We start from the raw sequence: 23,431 nt of genomic DNA, 5'->3' as shown, positions 1-23,431 counted from the left end.
ATATGCTCCAACAACTGCTTACCCCTTCCAGGCCTTGACTGTCCCCTCCATGGTTGCACAACTATGTACACTTCCCAGCAACCTTTGCTCATATCAACTATTTACACTACGATCAATGTTTTCCCGCTCGAAGAGAGCGCCCTTCGCCACCGCGGGTCGTTACAATATTTATGGAAGAGTAGGTCGAAATGAGGAAGTTAAATCAATAGACTGCATAACTGGGCCTGCTGGTTAGTCATTAATTTTACCATTTAGAAAAAAAAGTAGCAGGATATTACCAGGAATACGGTCTATGTTTGTTACACGTAAACAGACCGCCTCAGGTGAGAATGTCCCCTTCTTTGTTAAACGTGCACACGCTTCCCTCGTGTCCATGAGGTTGGCGCTGTCCTTGTCCTGCAGCCTGGTCGTCGTACCCTGCTGCTGTACCCTGCTGTACCCTGTCCTACCCGGGTGGGGCGGCGGACGGGAAGAGAGGGGCGGCCCGCGTAAGCAAGAGGTGTGGTTTGCAGCGAGGAGCTCGTGGGCTTCCATCATCGGGAGCAACAGCGCGTGGAAGTGGGAGCGCGAGCGCAGCGCCGAGGGATGCCGAGTTACGGCAGCGTTTCTCCGTAAACTAAGAGTTCAGGCAGAGATGTGAGGCAGTTCAATTTAGCTCGAAACTGCATGGAACCGTACAAAAGAAGAGGATACTTCCGCGGACACCTGATAGCCGGGCTGGCGCCGGTAAAAGTAAGTGCGATTGCGAGGAAAACAAGTCATGAATTCGAAAAGAACTAAGTAAAACTTCTCTGAGGTAAAAGTGTAGGAGTTCTGATAATGCTGGGCTATTTTCTCAAAGTGCATGGATGGAAAGGGTAAATTTTGTTTAAAAAAAAGAATTATCAAGCGCTCCCTTACTGAATTTATCACCTAAGTTCAGGTCTTACTTTATTAGTGGTCGTGTTGATTGTTGTGGCGCTTTGTGAGCGCGCACAGTTCGCGCTCCCAGCTGTTGCGTCTCTACCAAACAATGATATTATCATATCAATAGATGAAATAATGGTGCCTTCTGTCTGTGGAACAAAGTTCTACGTTTTCGCGATCGGGGAGACATCCTGGCGTCTGTCTAGTGGTATTTTTTACAACCACGCCTGCGTGCAAATTATGCATAAATGATGCATGATAAGGAGTTGAAATGTTTTTTTTTTTTTTTTTTGGTTTCACTTCACACTTGTTCACTTGAAGTCAGACAAAGAAACCTGCGTGCGTGCGTGCCGTAAAGTTTGTTTACAGAGAGTGGCGAAAGAATGAATGAAAGAAAGAAACACCAGTCACTGAGCCCACTGTTTAACGAGTCCCGCACATTCGAAAGCGATTACATCGTAATTTGGAGGATAAAATCATGACCTCACTGCCAGGCTTCAGACGTCCATCCAGATTACCAGCCTTTCTTCTTATTTGTGTTTTTTCCTTCAGCGCTGACTCGCATCCAAATACCAGGGACGAGTGTTTTCCATTGATCTCTTAGTTTACATTCGTCTCGTTCCCGTAATAGACACACAATCATGCTCTTCGACTTGGGTCGTCATCGCACTGATTCTGAATAGTACTTTTTTTGCCAGCTCTCCCGAGGATATTTGTCTTTACCACAATTACTGGAATTGAACTTTTCCAGAGTGACTCGCCTATGTATTAATAATTAGCTACACTTGAAAATAGCGTTTTTAGTAGCGACCAGTGACCATTCCGATTGTGTTCGCGTCGAACGCGTAGTGTGTGTGTGTGTGTGTGTTCGTGTGTTCACTGCGATGGATTGGTGTCCCATCCTGTGTGTACTCTGTCTCACCCCTGTGCTTTGGGGGATAGGGTCCAGACCATTGCGACCCTGCGTTAAGGCAAGGGATTGCAAATTGCAGTTATTTGCCTGTCACTTTTCCCCCTTCAAACCGACTTAAAATGTTAAACCATTATTTATATGTATACAACACTAATTTTCACTCTAATTTAGAGTATGGTGTTCAAGCGCAGTTCAGCAGGAGATGGGTTTGAACCCAGTGTCCCTCCACAGTGCAAGGTGGCAGCTCAACCCACTGTGATAGTTGATGTGCTGTTCATGTTTCGTGTGTGGATGAATACGGGCAAGGGCTATCTTAAACTCTTCTGAATATAAAGTAAAATGCTAGCTTGGGCTTCTGGAGAAGGGTTATGTAGTGTAAACATTGTATAGTGGCTAGTGCCACTTAGTGACTAGAGTTTTCTGTGGTCCAGGCAACACAGAGTGTTTGGCTCTCGGTGTCTTAATTTGCAAAATACAAATTTCATCTATTTTGTTATGCAAATTTTAAGATGCTGTACCAACTGACACCAAAAAGGCAGATAATTGGATCCTTAGGAACGTAAGTGTGTCACGGCAGCTTAGTGACTAACCTGTGGTCCATAAATCCTTTGGAATTGTATTGTTTCTGTTTCAGTTGAAGAATGCACTGTTTGGTCTTATACCGTACCATTTTAAACCACTGCCTCTCCAGTGCTTATGGTCATAAACGTCTTTGTGTTTTATTGTAACTCTTGCACAATATGTTTTTCTCAGTTGTGAGTTGAGTCCAAACCTTGTACATTCAGCTAAGTAGGAGTCAAAAATAAGAATTCAGGCAGCCAACAGTGAAAATATTTGGATGAGCTAAAGGAGTTTGGGGAGAATATATGGAACTAGAACTAACAGCTGTTATGTATACATTGAGCACGGACAGCCCAGAATTATCAGGGGAATGGTTTTTCTTATTTTCCGCACACATCCTAACGTATCTTTTTTAAACAACAATGAACCTTTATATAATGCTTAATTGCAGTCTATTATAATTTATTTGTAATATTAAGTGTTTCTGTATCTTGGGTTTGAGCATATTTCTGGTGCTGTCTTATCAGCTGACTACACACACACACACACACACACACACATTTTCTGAACCGCTTGCCCCACACGGGGTCGCAGGGAACCGGAGCCTACCCGGCAACACAGGGCGGAAGGCCAAAGGGGGAGGGAACACACCCAGGACGGGACTCCAGTCCGTCGCAAGGCACCCCAAGCGGGACTCGAACCCCAGACCCACTGGAGAGCTGGAGCCAGTCCAACCCACTGCGCCACCGCGCCCTCCTTTATCAGCTGACTAATTATAACAATTTAAGAAGAAGCAAACGATACATTTCCATTTATTTTGATGAGTTTTGCATCTGCGGAAACGTTGCCATTTTGGTGTGAACACCATGGTTGTTTATTTCAGTCAATAATCTGCCTTCTGGTTTACAAGGTGGCAAATCCATCATGTACTTTCAGTGAGTGTTTGCTGTTTTTGTCTGTCTGTGTTAAGTGATTTAACAGCCCCACTCCCAGAGAGGAGGCAGTATGCAGGTCATGGATGAGTGCATGACAGTGGCAGTAATGACAGGCATACAAAGGACCTCTGGAGCCCTGAAGTGTGGAAGTAGCCAGAGCGAGTCGCTGTGAAGGAGGAAGGCCTGTGATGTTCTAAGTGTGCCATGTAGCATGGTGACCAGGCCCCATGGAATTGCCCCCAAGTTGTCTTCAGTCCTCAGAAATACCTCGATTGTTCACCCCATACTTATAATTGTTCTGCAGACAAAGATACTGGTACAGCAAGCCTTTTGAGATCAGGGACTTATCACTTAGGTGCCATCATGTGTAAATTAAATATTGTTTGCTTGACAAACCTTTACCTGGTGAATCAGTTTGCTGCGTCTTGTCCACAAGATGTGCACTTCAGCTGATGCTCGGTACAGCACATGCAGTTGTAGGTTTTTCGAGTCTGAATTTCATTCATCCAGATATGCAAAACATTGCCACTGATGTGAAGTAGAAATGTAAGCATATGTTGCTCAAAAGTAGCTTGCTAAATGATATTCATAGACTGGTCCCTAAGCGTAAAACATTATTTGAGGCTATTTTAGATTTTTTTGTTTTGTTTTGACATTTCACACAGATTTGTACTTCTTCTCTACGAGCTTAACATGTCACTTCCTCTTGGTAGATATGCAAAAGAAAGTGGAAATAATAAAACTAAAAAATTAAGTAAGATTAAGAGTAAGATTTTTCTTACTCTGCATGGCAAAAGTTGGTGCCTGCTGGAGGGAGTACAGTAATCCTTTCCTGACTGGGAGGTGCTAGAATTAAAATCAGCACTTAGTAAAGGGCCTGTTTGTCTTCGTATCATACTGGGCAATCTTTTGTCACTTTCATGTAGTCTCTGGAGTAGGGTTTTTCTTTGTTTTGCTTAGCAACAAATGAACTGACAAGAACTTTTTTTAAAATTGGACTGTTGAAAGGTTTTTCCTGGGCCGTTAATTTCTGAGTTAACTGGACTACACTTTCTATTACGACATTTTACTGTTTCAAACTCTGCCTTCTAAAGGAAATTTAATCATTTAAATTAGGGCTCAAAGCAGATGAAACTTGCTAATATTGGAAGGAAAGTATGCCTTGTTCATTAGTGAAATTACTCTTTTTTTTGGGGGGGGGGGGGGGGGGGGGGGGCTTAACAGATGTGGGCTCAATTCAAATGGGCCAAATAAATGAAAACAAATTGACTTCTCACAAAAAGATTGATACGATGGTTTGGAATTCAAATTCAATTTTGGTATGCGCTAGCACCAGTGTGGGGGGGGGGAATTAAAATTGCAAACCAGGTTTGTCAGTGGACCAGTTATTAGATTAGATTTGGGGTTCTCTTGATGATTGTCCAGGACGTGTGTGAGGTTGGATAAAGGAGAAGAGGTGACGGGTTTCCTCCTGGCCCCATACCGTTGTGTAAATAAGGGATGGAGATACTGAATCTCCTCCCTGCTGAGTGGGATTGTCACCATGGATACATCTGTCTGGCAGTGAAAGGCTGTCTGCCACTGTTTGTCTTGTGTGTATGAAAAATCCTGTGGAACGGGATACCAGATTGACAGACAGTAGGACCTGCTTTGCCAGCAAGAAATATACAGAATCTGTGTGAAACTGTCAAGAACCATGTGAAAAGTGTCCAGGACCTTGTTGCTGAATTCATGCTGTTCTGGAGGCAAAAGTGGGTGCCACTTATTACTAGCAAGGTGTTTCTAATAAAGTGAGTCAAGGTAACTGGCTTATACGTGTGTGTGTTCTGTAAGTTATGTTAATTATTATAGTTGTTTTGATTCTGGTGTAATGTTTTTAGTCGTGTGGTGTGTTTTCATGCATTGTGTGTTCTGTACTTCAGGCTCACAGTGGTAGAAAATGTTGACATTTTTGCCATATCGCTGATTGTTCAACCAACCTCTCTTACCAAGTATGTATTTTGTCCATGTGTTAAAACTTGCATATGAAACTGATAAAACAGACTGTACATCCCTGTGTGGGCGGGTGTGGAAAAGTGCACATCACTGTCACGTGTCACTGCGATACTGAGGACTATTTAGTAGGTGACACCTGTTTCATGCTATAATGCAGGTATATTAAGTTGAATTTATCTGCTAAGAAGGTCTGAAGTTGCACTCTTCATACACAAGCGGTCAGTGAGTGCTAAATTGTGGGAAAAGCCAGAGAAAGTATATGGTCTAAAGGTTAAGTTTCTGTTTTGGTGATTTATAGGGCAGAAATGAATGCAAGCAGCTCTATTTTAAAGTCTCCTGAAGTTGTTCTTTGGGCCACTGCAGAAGAATTGGTCCTCTGTTATCCAGAGTCTGAGCCGCAGCCCGGTGGAATGTTGGGTTGATTTTCTACCTAATTAAGCTTAATTTTTTTTGCTGCTCATGTGCAAGCAGGCACTTTCTTCGTGTTCTTTGATACAGGAATGTCATAGGCCCAGCATTCCTGCCTTTTGTTAGATTTGGATTAACAAAGCTGGCCTGCTCCTGGCATTAGCAGTTACATTGTTTGAGGTCAGAGTGAACCTGTAATCCAGCAATTTAAACACGCTTGATTAGGTCCATTGAAGAGAAAAGAGCTCCCAAAAGGACGACATAATCTCGCTGATAAGGTCTTCATGGCCCACTTCTGTTGGAAAATCCTCAGCTGTGCCTTGAGATTTCACTACAGTTAGAGAGAACTTCTACCCCCTTTTGATTCAATGTTTTTTTTTCATTAAAAAAAAATGAATATTTCAATAGTTGTGCAGTAAATTTTCTACAGTTTAGACATATCTCTCTTACAGGGGAAAGCTTTAAATTCAGGTGAAATTCTGACCCAGGGAATGAAATTAAAATTGAGGAAAGGTGCAATTCATAGACAGAGTGAAACAGCAGAACAGCAACGCTTCTGTCAAGATAAGAGAATTTTACAGTACAAAGGGTGAGGTGTCATTCCATATGTTGTCAGACAGGATGCAAGAATAAGTTTCAGGTTGTCACATTCCTGACATGTTGCACTTTGCAGCCTTATCCTAATTTAGTTTATAAATTTCCTTACTTCAGCCTCAAAAGTCTGAGACCTTTACATTCTTTTAAATGACCTAAAACTATACTGACTATGCAGACAGTTGTCTGCATGCAATGTGGATCACTTTAAATCTTTCTTAGGCTTTGAGCCTTTCAAACTAAGCTTTAGCCTAACTAAGTGATGTGATTAAATGGCAAATGATCAAGTGACCAAAGGAAACAGATTGTTTTACTGTACTCTCAGCATGCTCCCACTCAAAAAAGCCATCCAAAACTCCCCATGCAAGAGGAAGGGTAGGGCCATGCTAAGGATCATACCTCAAATCAAATTAAACTGGGCAAATATTGCCTTTGGCAGTTCTCATCAGAACTCGTTTTTCACTTTTTGCCATGTGGTCTCAGTTGACGCCAGAGGGTTTTAGACCATAACTGAACTTTCATGGTCTGTGCATTACCCATGTTTTTATTAACAACCTTTATTTGGCTGACACGTTTGCCGAAAGCAACCAATAGTATTAAATAATCAACTTTACAATAATTTATACAGCAGGGTATTCTTAATATAGCAATTCTTCATTGATGAGAGGTAAGAGCAGGAATGGGTTTGAACTGGGAAGCCTCAGTTTATCAGATGAGTTATAACCCCTATCATACCTGCTGCTCCTTGCTTTAATCTGATGGCCAGAAAAGCAAACTAGAACAGCAAAGGCACAAGTGCCAGTTGTGATGTGTTGGATTATTCCTGCTTGTTTTGCATTACTGTGTTGAAACAGCCATGCTACCATACAAATATGAACTATAGTACCACATACTATACAAATAATGATTCCAAGGCACAGATGTATTTCAAATGCTATCAATGCTGCAAGTCACTCCTGATGGTTCTGTGATCACATTCTCAGGAACTTTGGACTTGGGAAAAGGTGAGAATGGGTCATTGCCACCAAAGATTTACAATGCAGCATGAATGAAATTGGAAAGCTTAGGTTTTAATGGTGCTTAAAAGCCTTATTTTGCTTTCCAAAACAAAGCAGCCATTCTAGCTTCAGGAGTGCATATTAGTGAGGATCTGTAAGGAATGTTCACTATGCTTGCAGGTTTAACTGATGCTCTTCACTCAATATATCTGTGATTTATTCATTATGAAAGAGATGACTGTTGGAGCCTATGCTATATGCCTTACTCTAAAGTATGTATGTCTGTACAAGATTTGGTATATCTAATTTTGGTTGTAAATGTTGAAGAACAGGTATTCTGGCTGACCCTGCATCTTCTGGTCCACACTCATCCGTTTGTTAAGCTGGGTGTGACCCTTGCCGTCACAGAGGCGCAGAAGTGCTCGCCCCATAACACTGCAACATCTATTCCCACAGTGCTAGTTCTGAGTATCTAAGCTAACAGGATGACATACAACCAGTTGTCTTTTGTTCTTAGGACTGACAAATGCATTTGGTCAAATTATATTTGTGTTTAATAGCTTTTCTGAAAAATGTCTCCATTTCTCCGGTTTAGAACACTTTCATATGTACGTTACTCAAAGTCAGAAAATATTTACCACACAGTTGATAATAATATAACTTTTCTGACCCATGGCTATAATTTATGAAGTCCTCTCTGAGTGGATAGAGTGGCTTTGCTTGTGGATGTGGGGGACTTATAGTGTGAAGAGTGACTGGGGGGGGACTGGCAACTCTGCTTATCGCACTAATAAGGAGGTTTCTTGAGCTGCATATTCCATTCCGGGATAATGATGGCTTGCTGTAAAACCCACGCACCAGTGTGTTCCTCCCTTTGATTGCAGTTATTTAGAGGATATGATCTCTTCCAGTCAGGGCAGATGCTCGCTGGAGACCAGACACTAGTCCTGTATTTCTATATTCAGTTTCAGATAATTATATTTGTTAGCTTCCAAAGCACAAAAAGAAATTTCATTTTCTCTGTTGTATTCCCTGAATCAGTCTGGGTAAACTTGCCGATAAGAGCACAATTCAAAGTTGATCGTTCACATTGTGGGGAATGAGCCTGCTTTTGTAATATAGTTGTGCGTAGTCTTCAACCACCACTCCCCACTACGATCACTGTACTAATTCCAACAGGCATTCAGACTTCTCATGGACCTCTTGACTTGGCTGGAGAGGTCGATCAAAGAGGCTTTGAGTCATCCTCAAAGTGGCAAAGTCTGGATTGCCTGCCTGTCATGTGGCGCGCTGCGTGGGCCTTGGTTTTTAATCACAGAAGATCCTCTTATACACTCTACAAACACTACACAAACGCTTTCGGCATGCTTCCCGCACTGGACTGCTCACAGAGCTCAGTGTGACTTTAGGTGAGGAATGTCCACAGGGGGTGAATAACGAGCTACAGCCCTGTAAATCCTCACAAAGGTGCTGAGAAAGGTCCTCTCACGGAGGATCAGGGCACCCTCTCCTGACATCTCAGTCATCTCAACTCTGTTCATGAGATGAAAAAGATTAAGAAAAGGAGTGGTATAAATTTTTACAGACCCTGCATGTTTGAACAATAAGAGGAAAGTTTGTGTGTGTGTGTGTGTGTGCGTGTGTGCGCGCAAAATAAGTATATTAGAATCAAGGCTCATCTGGAGGTAGAAAACACTTCTATCCTTAGATTCTCCTTCTTACTCCCGTCTTTTTCCATTTCCTCTCTGCTCCTTTCCCCCATTCTCCCCTTCCCCCCACCTACACAATTACCAACAATAGTAAATCTTGGCTCTATTTATACATCTGGAATTGGACTAATTCACATTGCTTTTTCAGTTGTTTTAATCATGCTTCCCTTCACATAAATGGCTAGACTGAACATTATCCTGGGTCTGTGTTTGTTTATGATGCACTTGTGCACAGTGGGTAACATTTCTGTCTGGATTTCATGTAAATACTGTAAGACTTTGTACTGGATTTTCTTTTTAAGCCAAATAGTTCCTTTTTAAGAGTGGGCGTGTGACACAGACATCAGGGCTTTGACCTGTGGGTTTTGGCCTTCTCTGCAAAAGTGGGGGCCCAGGTCCTGGGCTGCTTCTTCTGTATCCTCTCTATCCTTGTCTGCTGTAGATCATGTGGAGCAGCTGTTTTGTTTTATGATTCACTGTAAGGGCTCGAGTAACGCTGGAAACATTGTGTATGACAAACAGGCAGTTTCAGTCTCCTTTTTCATATACTGTGTGTGTGTGTGTGTGTGTGTGTGTGTCTGTGTGTATGTATTTCCTTTCCTTGGCAGTTGTGACTATTCTAGGGCTCAATGAGCGACTGACTCACCCATCTTTTAGCTGGAAAATGTAACATTTATTCAGTTTTTCAGCTTCTATTAACTTCAACTTAAATGGGCAACCACAAACTAGATTGTTTTAGGTATTTTTGTTAAAACACTATACTAGGCTATTGAGAGAAGGTACTGCCAGTAAACTGTTAGCTAATCAGCGCACTTTTCAAGGAAAAAGTTCTGTTGTATGTTGCAGGATGAGGGTGATATTTGGGAGTGTGTGTGTGCTTGCACATGTGCTCGCAAGAGCCGTGTATGGAGTATAAGGAACATTTTAGGGCAAACATGCAGCACAAAATGGAATCTGGCCATAAAAATGGATATGTGCTAACAAAATCATGGCTCATGGAAAGAAGTCTTCCTTTTCTCTCACTGAACATCAGTTTGGTTCTGTTTCTATGTTTAGGAATGGCAAGAATACTGTTTGTACTGTTTATGGCAATAAATCAACAGTGAAACAATTAGTGGATGTATTCTTCGTGACAGCTTTCATTCTGTGCATAATGTAAACATACATTCTTTACAACCAAACCCATCATTTCCAGTGAAACACTAGGTTACGTCTTAACGCTGTTCCGATCTTATCTAGATTCCATTGAACAGCTACAAAAGAGTGTATTCAATCTCTGTCTCATGTTCTAAGCAGCATGTAAGGTTGCTTCTTTACATCACTTGATCTCTGGCATTGTCCAGAACTCATTTTGACCTATCATGGCATTCAGAATGGTCATAAAACGGCAGCATGATTCTGTCACATGATACAACAAATTTGCCAAGAGTCTGTCTTGCCTTGTGTTGACGGGGTAGTGATTTGAATACACCAGACCAGTGTTACACCTAAGCATCCTTTCCCAGGGGTATCAGTTCTGTGCTAATTACATCTTGTTCTGAAGGTACAGGAAATTTGGGGTGGAAATTAAAACTCAAATGATGTGGTCTTAGTCTTTGTACAGTTGTAATTTAAATTATTTTAAAGTACAGATATTTCCATTCAGTCTTGTTGTTGAATTCCTTGTCTGTTGTTATGCCGTGTTTATAAAAAGCACAGCTACATAGTTTGATGCCAGTTGATGGCAAAATGCATTGTCCACATACGGTTCTCTTTCTGCAAAGTACAAGTTGCAACATCATTAATGTTGAATGTGCAAAAAAATGAGACACACATAAAATGGCACAACTGTAGAGCTCTGTCTTTCCTGCCCCCTCTCACTCACACCCCTCAGACACTAGTCTCAGGCTGTGCTAGCAGGTCCGTGCCTTGCAATCTGCTCCAATCACATCCCTAGGAATGTTGTAGGCTGTAAATTTTGTTGAGGGCTTGGGGAGGGGGGGTCAGTGATGGATAGCACTAAGGCTGAGGGTACAGCAGTGCAGCATCTGGCCTAGTATGCATCGCCTAGCCTTGCTTTGTGCCCTCATGCGCCAGGTGCGGCCCGTTTTCCACTGGGACAATGCCTCCTAATGCACTGCTTTGAGTGACCCATTCTGCTGGAAAACTGTGTGTGTGGTGGGGGGGTCACCTCTTCCAAGAAGACTTGACAAGAGGTCCCCCAGTGAGGCAGTAAATGAAAGAGGTTGGGTGTGATTGAAAGGAGCACAGCTTAGCTCATTTGCAGAGTCCAGCTTCAAATAGCCTCACTATGGGCCAGCAGTGCCCAGCTCCCCAGGCGTCTGCAAGATGTACCCCTTTACACTTCAGTAAATCCAGCTGAATTTCATTTGAATTTTATTCAAACCTTTTTTCCTGTCCTGTTCCTTTGTGCCAGTCAAGTCCCCCCCCACTTGTTTGACCACCAGTTAGCATCACTGATGGATTGCAAAGTGACTCCATAATTTGCCTCTTGAAAATTATGTCCATATGGTAACAACTGGGCCAAAAGCGTAATTTTATTAACCATTACACTCATGGGACTGGACATGACAGATTGCTGGAGGGCAGGGGGGAGGTGGGGAGGGGGTGCAGGGGGTGCAAGTTAACCTTATTGAATTTAAAAGTACAATAACACATTTTTGGACCTTTTACTACCTTTCAACCTGTCCTTTAGGGCTAACCTGAAACATGACAACACCCAATGGGAGATCTATTTTGAGTCCCCTAGACTAGTTAGCAGGCCAGCTCAGATGTGTTTAAAGAGCTTAACTGCGAGGGGAAGTAGCATCAGCTGGGCTTCTCTGGAGCTCCAGTAACAATGTCCTGAGGAATGGCTGTGAATCCTACTGGAAGCAGAATCCAATCCTGTCTTTTCCACCTTGCCTTCCCCTGCTTGCTGCTCTCCATCCCAGGAGGGAAAGACTGTCTGCAGGTCAGGCAGCTGACTGAGGACTCAGAAGAGCTCAGGGCTGAAGGCCAGGGAGCAGTTAGCCAAAAAACCTTCCTCTAACCTCTCTGTTCTTTCTTCTCTTTCTTATTAGGGACTTTTTATTTATCCTGTTCCATAGTCAGCATGTGAAGCCTTGGCTGTTGGAAGGTAAAGCTCCCCTGATGACCACTAGGACTTCTTGGAGAAAAACCTAAATGCAGTTCAACAGAGTGGTCTCAGATTATTGAATATAATATTACAGTAGTTTGTAACAGAGCAAGGATTTTGGAAGCTAATCCACACTGAATCAGAGACGTGAACCTGGGATGAGCTTGAACCACAGACTCTGGCAGCACCAGCCCTCAGCATTTCCCCCGGAATCATAGAGAGAGGATATCGCTGAAATAAATGTATGTGTGCCTTTCATCCACTCTGTATGGAAATGCATACAAAGAGCCTTCCATAAGTTGGCTTCAAAGTAGTAGCATATGGACTCAGACTCTTAGGACAGACTGTTGAGCTACTATGAAGTCAGATTTTGACCACTGCTGGGAGGTGACTTGGCTGACAGATGGAACAGTGGGGAGGTTCTGGCCTTTTTGGGTTCTGACTGCGATGCTGAGAGAGATCAGTCCCTGTGGGCTTCACTTGTCTTCCTTGTTCCGCTGTAGGGCTTTGACCCTGATGGCTCCAGATTCTGTTGATCAGCCATGTAATTTAAGATGAAAACAGGGTTCTCAGAACTGTGTCTAGCAGGGATAAGATGTATTTGAAGAGCAACTGTAGGTGTATAGATATGCAGATGTGCTATGGTAAAATCTGCTGAAACTGATTGTGCTTGTGTTAAAAATTAGTGCTTTTGGAGATGTTTTAAAAAGTGGAAGTTCTTGGGTTTTATCTGTTTAGCAGCACTGCCTTCAGCTGCAGGGTTGTGTGCAGGGTAACAGACTCCTAGTGAATCTGACAGGGACCATCTTTCAATCCCATTCCCCCCCTTACGCTTTCTCTTTTTTAGCTATAACACAAAAGTAAAATCCTTTCAGTTAGCTACAAATTCCCCATATTAGCCATATAATCCATGCCAAAAAGCAAACTGTGGAGCTACAATAGCATATCCAGGGATCAGTGCTGTGAGGAGAGGGACTGCCTTATAAGAAAGTGTGGCTTGATGGCTAATGGTTGTCTGCCACCCCACTCCACCCCCCATCCCCACTCCACCCAGTTCCCCCTCCCTTCACTTTGGCTGCTAGGCTTGCAGGATTTCTGGAGTCAGAGCCCAGCTTTCTGAAAGCTATGTAGTCATTATGGGTGGACGGCTGCGATTTGGGGGAGCTGTATGCCATGTGAAGAGGCTGCCTGTGCTGGCCAAATGGTACCACAGCTCCCCCACCAAATGTTTTGTGTTTCCATTGGCTGTTGTGTATCTGTGCTAGATCAAAGCTGATGCATTGTTGCTCTCTCTCCTTCTGTATTTCAGCATGAAGGGAGTTTGGGGAACAAGGGCTCCAGTTATTTCTTGCTTTTTATTTGTGTAATGGTTTTAAAAGGTTTGCCCCCAGTTGTTGCTCTGTTATTATATCAGTCTAATGGGGCCACTGAGTGGCTGGAGCTAATTGCTGCGGTGAAACTAGTACGTTAGCCGCAGTGCAAGACTGCTTTTGGGTGCCCTGCCTAGCAAACTGAGTTTTCCAAGCCTGGTGGTGTACTGCCATTAGTTCCTCTGTTGTGTAGCTGAGAAGTGTTTTAAGTCAGACTCAGACAGATGAAAACTGGAGGTTTGGATGGTGAATTGATTTAATTCTGTCCCTGGAGTACCTGTTGAGGCTGCTAATTGGGTCTCTTGCTGGCTAAAAGGGGGTTTGAGCGCATTATTCTCTATGGGGTTCCAGGACCCTTGGTCCTCATTAATATGAATGACCTCAGCCTGTGTCAGTAACTAAAGCTCATCTGTATTAATTAGCCCTTTCTCAGTAAACACCCTTTACTAAGGAACTATTGTTAGGATTTGAATTTAATGAATTGGGGTTGATTGGAATTGAAGGATGTAACTGGAATTGAAATTGGGTGTCAGGTATTATAAGATGTTTTGATGTCATTCCTTCATTTTTAGCCTTTTTTGAATTCCCGTTTTTGGACAAATGTGTCTTAGAAATACTGACTTGAGGGGTGGCTCCAGAATAACCTCAAATATGTGCTTTGGAGGAGCATATGTGTTTTTGAAAAGGCACATGCCAAGTTGGCTAGCCTGGAAAGCATAATATTTGGATTGTGTGCATACGTGTGTGTGTGTGTGTGTGTGTGTGTGTGTGTGGGTGGGGTGGGGTGGGGTGGGGTGGGGTGTCTGAGTGAGAAACACTAGTTCCATAGAACGAAGCCTTCCTGTTTCCTTCCTCACCATCGTTACTTCTTTAACAGGTAAACACTCTGGTAGCCGTGTGGCCAGAGACTGCAATTCTCTCCTTTCTCTCCCTCTTTTTTACACTGCTTCACTGAGGTTCTTTTTCTTACCCACACCATTATCACTCATTATAATCCCCCTTCACGCTCACTTTTTCCCTTCCTCAATCTGAGACTCACCTACTTGCAGTCCCCCCCTAATCTTTTCCCGTTCAGTCCCGTCCCTTCCCTTCCCTTCCCCATTGGGTTCAAGGAACGACAGTGCTCCTTAGAGGCTCTGCTGTGGTAAATGTGGTGCTTCGATCAGACAGAAGGGCCCCAGTTATGGCTCAGCCCCCGGCAGACCACACGGAGTCAGGTCTGGTTTAATCACTCGGTGATTTAAACCTGCAGAAAAACAAGTTCAATAATGCCTAGATCCCATTGTCGCACTGAGGAAGGACCCCGGCATCACCTTGCATGTTACATACTGCAGCATGCAGCTCACAGATGGAAGCACTCCAGGCAGACTTCTTTTGTTTCGTTCTTTCTGTGCAGCACTGGTTCTAGGGCTAAGCAACTGGCACAAGACATTTCCCTCTGTAATTGTGTGTGCCTGTGTGTGTTTTCTGGTTAAGTGAGTAGAGGCAGCTTTGTGGTAAGAGCATGAGGCACTGGCTGTGTGTATGCATTTGGTTTTTGTAGTAAGACAGCTTTTGGGGTTGCAAGAAACACAGGCTGGGCTGCTGAGCAGCTCCTCTTGCTGCCATTTGGTGCTGTGAGTGTCTGCTTCATTCTGAAACACAGGTGGAGGAACCATGCGTACCTTTCATCACTTCTCTCCTTTTTGTGTGGAGCTTGCCTGTTTTGTTTCCCATACCAGGAGTAAATCTGTTTTCAGATCTTGTCATAAGAAATTTCTGTTGGTGGTGAGCTACAGTTGGAGTGTGTGCAGTCATGGAGATCTGTCTGAATGTTTTAAAGTTGAAAACTTGGAGTTTGTGTGTTGCCCTTTAGATTTTTAGTCCCTTAATTTGGGCATTGGTTGCTGTGGAAGTCTTGGAGCATCTGACAAGTCACAATCTGCTCTGTTGTTTATTTACCTTATTATTAGGGCTCAGTATGCATTGTTCATGCTGAACTGATGTGAACCGTCACAATTTTTTAAACACGTTTATAATGGTTTGACTGATTCCATTTTAATTGGATGTCAGCTTGTTTGGTTTTCAAATTCTGTAATGCAGAGCAACACACCAGAGAAGTGAAACACTATAATCAGAGGATTATTTTATTGTCTTAGACCTGAGTGTGAAGTTCAATACCCCATGACAAATACAGAATTCAGATGTTGCCCTATTCCCGGTACAGAGGTTCTCAATCTTTTCAGGACCATGGCCCCCTTTAATAATCTGATGGAAGCTAAAGACCACCAAAAAATGTCCATGATTCCTCTCAGTTCGACACTAGTAGAGAAATAGTTTTATTTGGATATTTTTCTTTTTGTTATTTTGAACACAAGCTTGAGCTTCTCAGATACACTGAACCCCATTCACAGACTCTGCCCTACATGAGATGTATTTTCTTGTACCTCTACTGGAGAAGCAGAACATGCAGTGTGGTGTGGGGCTGTGGCTGATTTCTTGCTGTTCAGCAGCAGCTGTCCTTTACTCAGGGGGACAGGGGTGGGTGGGGTGGGTGTGGCGGGCGTGGTTGATGGGCAACAGGAAACTGATGCGGAAACAGATCCAAATACCGGAATTTGAAAAGAGGCGGTAAAACAAAGAAAAGACTCTTTGGCCATGTCACTGGATAACAGCAGTCTGTTTCAAATTACACAGAATGTGTAATTGTTCTCTAAATTGAAGGCAAACAAAACTGCTGCACATGGGAACTGGAACTAGTGGCTGTGTACTTCTTATATGCAGACTGAAGTCCACAGTTACAGGAATAAAAAATAAAGCTTACATTTTCTAGTAATTTTTGACATTACAAAATTCCTTTTAAAAACTGACATTAAAAAATACATTTCAAAACAAATTTGAAAAAAATGTTTATCATATTTGTCACTGTCTTGTGGTTAGCTTCTTTCTTCCTCCACTCGTTCATTACAAAGCGTTGATTAGCGTTGATTATGGTTAGTTGCCGTTTACTGATTACAAAAATACCACTACTTCTTCTAGAGTTTCAGTTTGGTACTTTACAGCCCTTGGAAGATTCTAAAAGGAGCAGAATATTCTAAAAGCATCAGATCAAAGGTAGGCTATTGGAATATTCGATGCTTGGAACTCCATGGTCATGCCATATTTGCCAGAACTTGCTCATTTTGAGAATGTGTAATATTTTTTAAAAATTGACATAAAAGTAACGCGAAAAGTATGCTTAATGTAACGGAATAGAAAATGGGGGAAAAAAAATCGACATAAAATTTTTGTTCCAGTGTAATCGGCAACTTCAGCATGGTAAAGATGATCCAGGCCTTATAGTGACAGCATGGGCAACCAGGCAGGACACACTCTAGACAGAACGTTAGTCTATATGAATTTTTTTTTTTTTTTTTTGGTTTTGATTTTCTCAAATTTTACAGGTTTAACTTCATATTTAAATAAAGACGTTAATTTACGAAAAGCCAATATCAACACCTCAAGACTGTCAGCTGGTTTCTTCTGTAGATTTCATTGGTCGGGCAAGGCTGTCAGTCACAGTTTTCTCTAGACTTGACCAATCAGAATCTTGTCTTTACTGTCGTTCTGTTTCGTCTTGATTGACAACATAATTCATTCAGGGACTGGAGGACAGCGAAGCTCTGAGGAAAAACGTGAGTTTTAATTACAAAAATAGTAAGTGTATAACTAATAGGAAGAATATCGTTACTTATTCGTAGAGCCGAATTCTGTGAGTTTGTCTAAATAATTATAAGGGTAATCAGATTAAGTGTATTTTTTTTTGCCACGTCACGTGTACTAACTGTACACGCGGCTTCTGGCCCGTTAATGATGTAAACTATAAGTTAATGTTTGAAAGTAACTGTATCGGTTAGAACAAGTACTAATTTTATCTCAGTATCTTAAATATTTAAGTATCTTAGTATGCTCATTGCACGTGACTCCAGTGGTAAGCATTTGATTTACACATACACACACATTTCAGACCCGCGCTTGTCCCATGCGGGTCGCGGGGAACCGGAGCCTAGCCCGGCAACACAGGGCGTAGGGCTGAGGGGGGGAGGGGACACACCCAGGACGGGACGCCAGTCCGTCGCAAGGCACCCGAAGCGCAGGACTCGAACCCCAGACCCACCAGAGAGACCAACCCACTGCGCCCCCCCGCATTTGATTTATGTTTTGATAAATTACCTCTTCTTTACGATCTCTGTCTGTTATAACAAATCGAAATGTAACGTTCGCTTACGTTACAGCAATGCTATATGAAATGTTTTGAGTACTAATTGTCCTCTGTCATTGACATTGGCCATTTTACTGTAATTTAATGTTGAACGCAGGTTCTGAATACCAGCACATCCAACCGTATAGTAAAGTTGGTGTGGTCGGTCCGCCTCCTTTACGCTAAACCGGCTGAGCTGCGACTTGCTTCTGCATTACGTGGTGGAGCAGCACAATTTATTGACCTCTCCGCAAAGAATGCGCGGTGTGCTCAAAAACCAGAATTCTTCCCTTCAATAATGAAAATAAGCAAAACAATCAATTAGCAAATTACTTAGAACTTGGCTATCCACTCTCGCTAAAATAATAAAGTAAAAAAAGATTAAGAAATTAAGACACTTGCGTTCAAATAACGTTGCATTTACACGGAATAAATTGATTCTCTGGAGGGAATGCGCGCGAACACCATAAAAAACGGCGTGCGGGCGACGCATGCGTAGAAATAATGTTAAAAAATCACATTCAAACCTAACAGGATAAATAAATAAAGAGGGGAATATATTGCGTGAAATAAAAAAATAAAACCCGTCACACTGGCCAGGTTTTTCCCACTTCATTCCTGTTTTTCATGGCCCATGAAAAATCCAGAACAAACAGTGTTTTTATGTGAGGCGTTCGGTTGCTTCAGTAAACTATGTACATAGCTTGTATTCCAGTCAATATTTGGCACTATTTAATTTTGATCTCTTAATTGCCCAACTTAATAACTATCAAGAAATGTAAGGTGAAGGAAAGCAAGATATTAAAGTGACTAACGCATCAGTAAGTTGAGGCTTTGGTATTTCTTTTACTTTTGTATTTGATTAGTTTATCTAATTTTATGAAATACTTGCTGAAAATATTTATCCGTATACAAATACTTTTCGACAATTGTGTTTTAAAAATAACAGTATTGTCCAGCTTTACCATTTGTTTTTAAACAGGGTGCTCCTTCTTACATTAGTGTTTTGCTTTGACTAAAGTGAAAGGTTGACTAAGGTGAATGATGTGCAGAGACCTTGTTTTTCTGGTTGAAGTTCAAGGACCACAAAACGTGTTTGACGTAATGACACAGTGTGTTCAGACACTGCTCTTGGCGAATCTACCGTGACTGCTGAAAAGAGAACAAAGAGCAATCTATTCTAGTGAACAAGTGTATTTATGCTTCCTTAAAAGTGTGCCCCTAGTCCAGCCCTGCGGCATTCTGGGAAGTGAAAGCCAGGGGTCACTGCGGATGGCTGACGTTGTGTAGTGTGGTGGTGGCTGAGGAGTGCTACTGCCAGGGTTGAAAGGCTCTATGCAGGGGGAGCAGATGGTCCACACGAAAGGCACACAAAGGCAGCCCCCCAACTTGCGCCTGCGATCTTTTCAAAGCCCCGAGTTCTAGTGTGAAGTTGCGAGTGTGCCACAACGCGGCTGTCGCGCTTAGAACAAAAAAGCTCACAGTCCAGAGCCCAGGAGGCAGCCTGTGGCTGCATGTCACCCCTCTCATGCTGACAGCAAGTAGGACTCCTGCCACCAGAATTCCACACACTGGAACAGCCCACTTGCAGTACTCGTATGGCTCTTCTGTCATCCCTTTTTGTGGGTGGGTGTTCATGTGCATGTGTAGGGTCTGTGGATAAATGAACCAGCCTCTCATCAATGCTGCTAGCTTTAATCAGAAGGGTTACAGGGTCACAAGTGGGAGCTTTCTCAGCGGATAGTCTAGTATAATCACAGGGGAGAAAGCAAGTAGTTCTATGTTATTCATGTCAGAAAAGTTTCCAGCGATATAAGGTTTGGATATCATACACCCTTAGCGGTGGTATGTTCATAGAGGGTCACCTTACATGGGGTATTAAAACGAAAAAGTTTATTTAATGGTATTTGTCAGCTCTGAGAACATTCTTCACAAGATTTCCACTCAATCTTCCTAGCTACTGATTGATTTGGAACATGGAATGTTTATCAGAATATGTTTAACTTTCCCAATAAAGTCAAGCTCAAGGTGATGTCCAACAGGTTGGATTTTTCCAGATGTCAGAGTGCTAAGCATGTAATGTTAGCACAGGCATCATTCTGAAATACTTCCTGAAGATGAAATTTTGAGCTTTGAGTTTTAATTGATATCTTAATTGAATAATTATTAAAAAAAGAGATGTATTTTTCAATATATTATTCTCAGCAGTCATAATGGGCAATTTTTCAAAGTAGAGGAGTTTATAGTTTCTGTTCCAAGGCCTTGTCTGGTCCAGTCCACACTTACAACCGTTTGTCAATAAGAGAAGTGCGTGGTTATACTCAGAGGGGGAGGGGGGACACCCAGGACGGGATGAAAGAATGTAATTTTAGAGGGCAGCTGTGCCATCTGCATGCATTTTGTTAAATGAACTTTTTCAGGAGTTTGTATTTTTTGTCCTTTGTTTTGGATTTTGTGCTTCATAATATCACTCCACCTTAAGTCTGGAGGCAGAGGTTGTAAAATGCTACAAAAAACTATACTGGCCAGCGTGTGCTTTGAGAATGACATGTCTATCTGTAACTGTGAATGAAACTCTTTGCTGTTGTAAGATATGCTGTTGTTTTCTTGAAGTTGCAGGTTGCTTTCAGGGGGAAAAAAACATCTGCTAAATGGATAATGTAAATGAGTTAATACTTACATATGATTCACTGTGTGTAGCTGACACATGCCCCCACCCCTTTCTCTTTGTCTCCCCAGGTAAGCCTAGGAGAGGAGGAGAGTCACTAAGGAGGAGAGCTATTGACACTGCAGGCTTGTACGGTTTGGTGGGCTTATTCCTGAAGTTGGACTATAAGAGCTGGTATTGAGGCTAGAGCTGCTCTGTTCCGTGTTGTGGCAAGTGCATCATGTTTTAATATGCAGACTTTGTACATAAAGTTTGAATTTGAAACATTTTTCACTTTTACCAAAGGCTAATGAATCACATCCTTGTTCACCATAATGTTACACCACCCATAATCATGTGAATATAGGCTTGTCACGGTTCATTCTTTTCTCTGCTAAGAAAGGACCAAAGCTTATCTCTGGGGACCTTGGTGATTTTCTACTTATTCTTTGCTCGGCTGATGCATCTGGATGGGAAATGTTTTCTACTCCTGAGGGATATCACACTGTGTATATTTGCATAGATTCAGGAGTACATCTGCATATGTATGTCACTGAGAATTTGTGCCTTGTTCCCCACAGATCAGAATGGGAAATGCTGATAGCCAGGCCAGCATTCCAGGCCCCAGGGGCACCAGCTTCATGTTACCTAGGAAACCAAAACCCTATTCCCTGAGGTTCCGACCAGCCAAGCAGAAAGTCCTGTCACCTCACAGCTGGTGGAGGGGCAGGGAGGGGGGCTCCGGTTACAAGTCCCGGGCCTTAGGGAGGAGCAGTGTATTCCAGCAGAAGAATGGCCAAAATTACTCCTTGCGGCAATATGAGTGCTTCACCCTTGGGAGTAATGACAATGGAAAGCTTCCAGCAGAGACCTTCCACTCACATCCGTACTGTGAACTTGGAGAACAAAACAGTTATATCAGAGAATGCAGTAGTCACCCCCTGGTCAGGAATGGGATGCCTGGGGTGGCATCACCATGGGAACTTGTACAAGAGAGTTGCAGTCCTAGGGTGCTAGTCCGGGAGGATGGAAGCCTGCAGGTAGATTTTCCCAGTACTGGTGGATCGGCCCCAGACAGATCAGCCAGGCCTGTGCACCTGCTCAAGTTTTCCCCATACAGGACTGCACCTGACCACGTCATGACATCCACAGACCCCACACTCAGAACTAGCAAGGGTAGCTCACTCAGCTCAGATGGCTCATGGTATGACTCACCTTGGGGCATGGTGGGCGAGCTCAGTGATGCAGAGAAATCCTGCTCGTCAGGTCAGACTTATGACAATGTCAACAGGGTCAGCACTAACTCCTTTAATCTCACAGAGGAGAAGTCTACTCTGGTCAGTGCCAACTCCTCAGACCTCACAGAAGAGAACCCCACCAGGATTTACACAAACTCCTACAACCGCTCAGGAGAGAATCACATTGTGGACAACATGAAGTTAATCACCCCCATAGAACAGGACTGCACTGGGAACAATAATAATTACGGCAGTGTCAAAGAGAACTTCAAGAGGGTCCATGCAAACTCCTCCAGCCTGCCAGAGGAGAACTGTATCAGGAACAACACTTCCTGTAGTGTTACGCAGGACTGCTGCCTCAGGGACAGCACTAGTTCCTCTGGCCATTCTGAGGATTACAACATCAAGGACTCTGTGGCCTTACAAGGCAGTCGGAGGGCCCTTGACCAGGGTTCATCTCCTGTGTTCTTTGCAGATCTCTATAGGGACCGTAGGATGGCAGTCACTTTTCCCACAGCCAGAGATTTTACTCCCTCTTTCCTGGATGTCAGCTCAACTGATAGACATGCCTCCTGTGCCTCCATTATGGATGAGGCAGCTGAGGAGAAGTGTTCAGGGGTCAAGGAGTACACTTCCTACACGCTTCCCTGCCGCAAGGCCGTGCCGGTCACTGACAGCAATGCCAGGAAGAGCTCACTCAAGAGCCGCTTACGACGCATCAGTGATTGGACAGGAAGCCTGAGCAGGAAGAAGAGGAAACTCCAGGTAAAGGGAACTTATGTGGGTTGGGATAGGTCTCATTGTTTGCTTTTTGTCTTTGAGTGTCTATCTTGTCCATTTGTGCTCTACTCATTTCCAGGTTTAACTTCCATGTCCAAGGTTGAAATTGAACCATGTAGTTGTGTGTCTGTGTTTGCAGTTTCTGTTTCTGTCCTGTTTAGATGGTGTAGTCATTGCCATCCAGCCTGCAAAGTGTACCTGAGAAGCTAAAAAGTTATGCATTTAGATGTTAAGCATGCATTCTAAGTAAAAATCAGCATCCGCTTTAGTATCAGTAGTTTGAAAGTACAGTCAGTTCTGCTATAGTGCAGTAGCTGTGTTCCGATGAAACATTGTGTTATTGCAGTTTGCCTAATACACATTGAAGTTGCATTGGTGAAAGTGAGTTGAGGGGCAGAGCATATTAAATACAGTAAACATCGCTCACAAAGAAAATGAGAAGTGTTCAAAACCTACCAAAACAAGCTGTTGCAGATTAATAAAGTATATGAGAATAATGAAATAATATGCAGTTTGAAACTTTGCTTTATAATTTTTATTTTTAAGTGTTTTATAACATCCAACTTATATTTGTGTGGGTTTCCTCCAGGTGCTCTGGTTTCTTCTCAGTCCAAAGAGATGTAGTTTAGGTTAGCTGGTCATGCAATTTCCCATAGTATCTTTCATTGTGAGTAATTGTGTGCATGTGTGACTACCCAGTGATGGACAAGTGTCTGATCCAGGGTGTATTCTTTGCCTCTCACCCAGTGATTCTGGGATAGGCTGTACACCACCGCAGTGCAAGTGCAAGCAATTAAGGGTGACTGAGAGTGTGCCCTTTCAAATGTGTTCACAAATTAGTTTATGACCTAAAAATGTGAATTTGCCACTTGTAGGAGGTAGATATAATACTTTTTTCCCCAGTTCTTTCTATTCTAAGGGTTAGCTAGCTAAGTATATTTGTAAATCCTGGTCAACAGAAGTAAATTGATCATTTCCTTGATCCCCCGTGATCACTGTCTGTGTGGCCTAGCTGGTGTGAACAGATGGATGCAGCTGAA

At 42.8% G+C, this 23,431-nt stretch overlaps 1 protein-coding gene across 3 annotated transcripts in view; it reads left to right on the top strand.

The window, feature by feature from the left end:
• Positions 1 to 314: 314 nt before the first annotated feature.
• The window catches only part of LOC108929282 (T-lymphoma invasion and metastasis-inducing protein 2-like), a 48,162-nt gene continuing 25,045 nt past the window's right edge, over positions 315 to 23,431 (top strand). The window contains exons 1-3 of one of the 3 annotated variants that reach the window (XM_018743664.2): positions 315 to 732; positions 20,466 to 20,568; positions 20,955 to 22,376. In XM_018743664.2, coding sequence (XP_018599180.2) covers positions 20,961 to 22,376 — 1,416 coding nt within the window. In that variant the 5' untranslated portion in view covers positions 315 to 732; positions 20,466 to 20,568; positions 20,955 to 20,960. Of the gene's footprint in view, positions 733 to 17,094; positions 17,161 to 20,465; positions 20,604 to 20,954; positions 22,377 to 23,431 lie in introns of those variants that run through there. The other 2 variants (XM_018743663.2, XM_018743666.2) reach the window with 2 other exon arrangements.

Source organism: Scleropages formosus, chromosome 1 (genome assembly GCF_900964775.1).
Source record: "Scleropages formosus chromosome 1, fSclFor1.1, whole genome shotgun sequence".
Taxonomy (NCBI): Eukaryota; Metazoa; Chordata; class Actinopteri; order Osteoglossiformes; family Osteoglossidae; genus Scleropages; species Scleropages formosus.
This window is presented reverse-complemented; position numbering and strand designations above follow the sequence as displayed.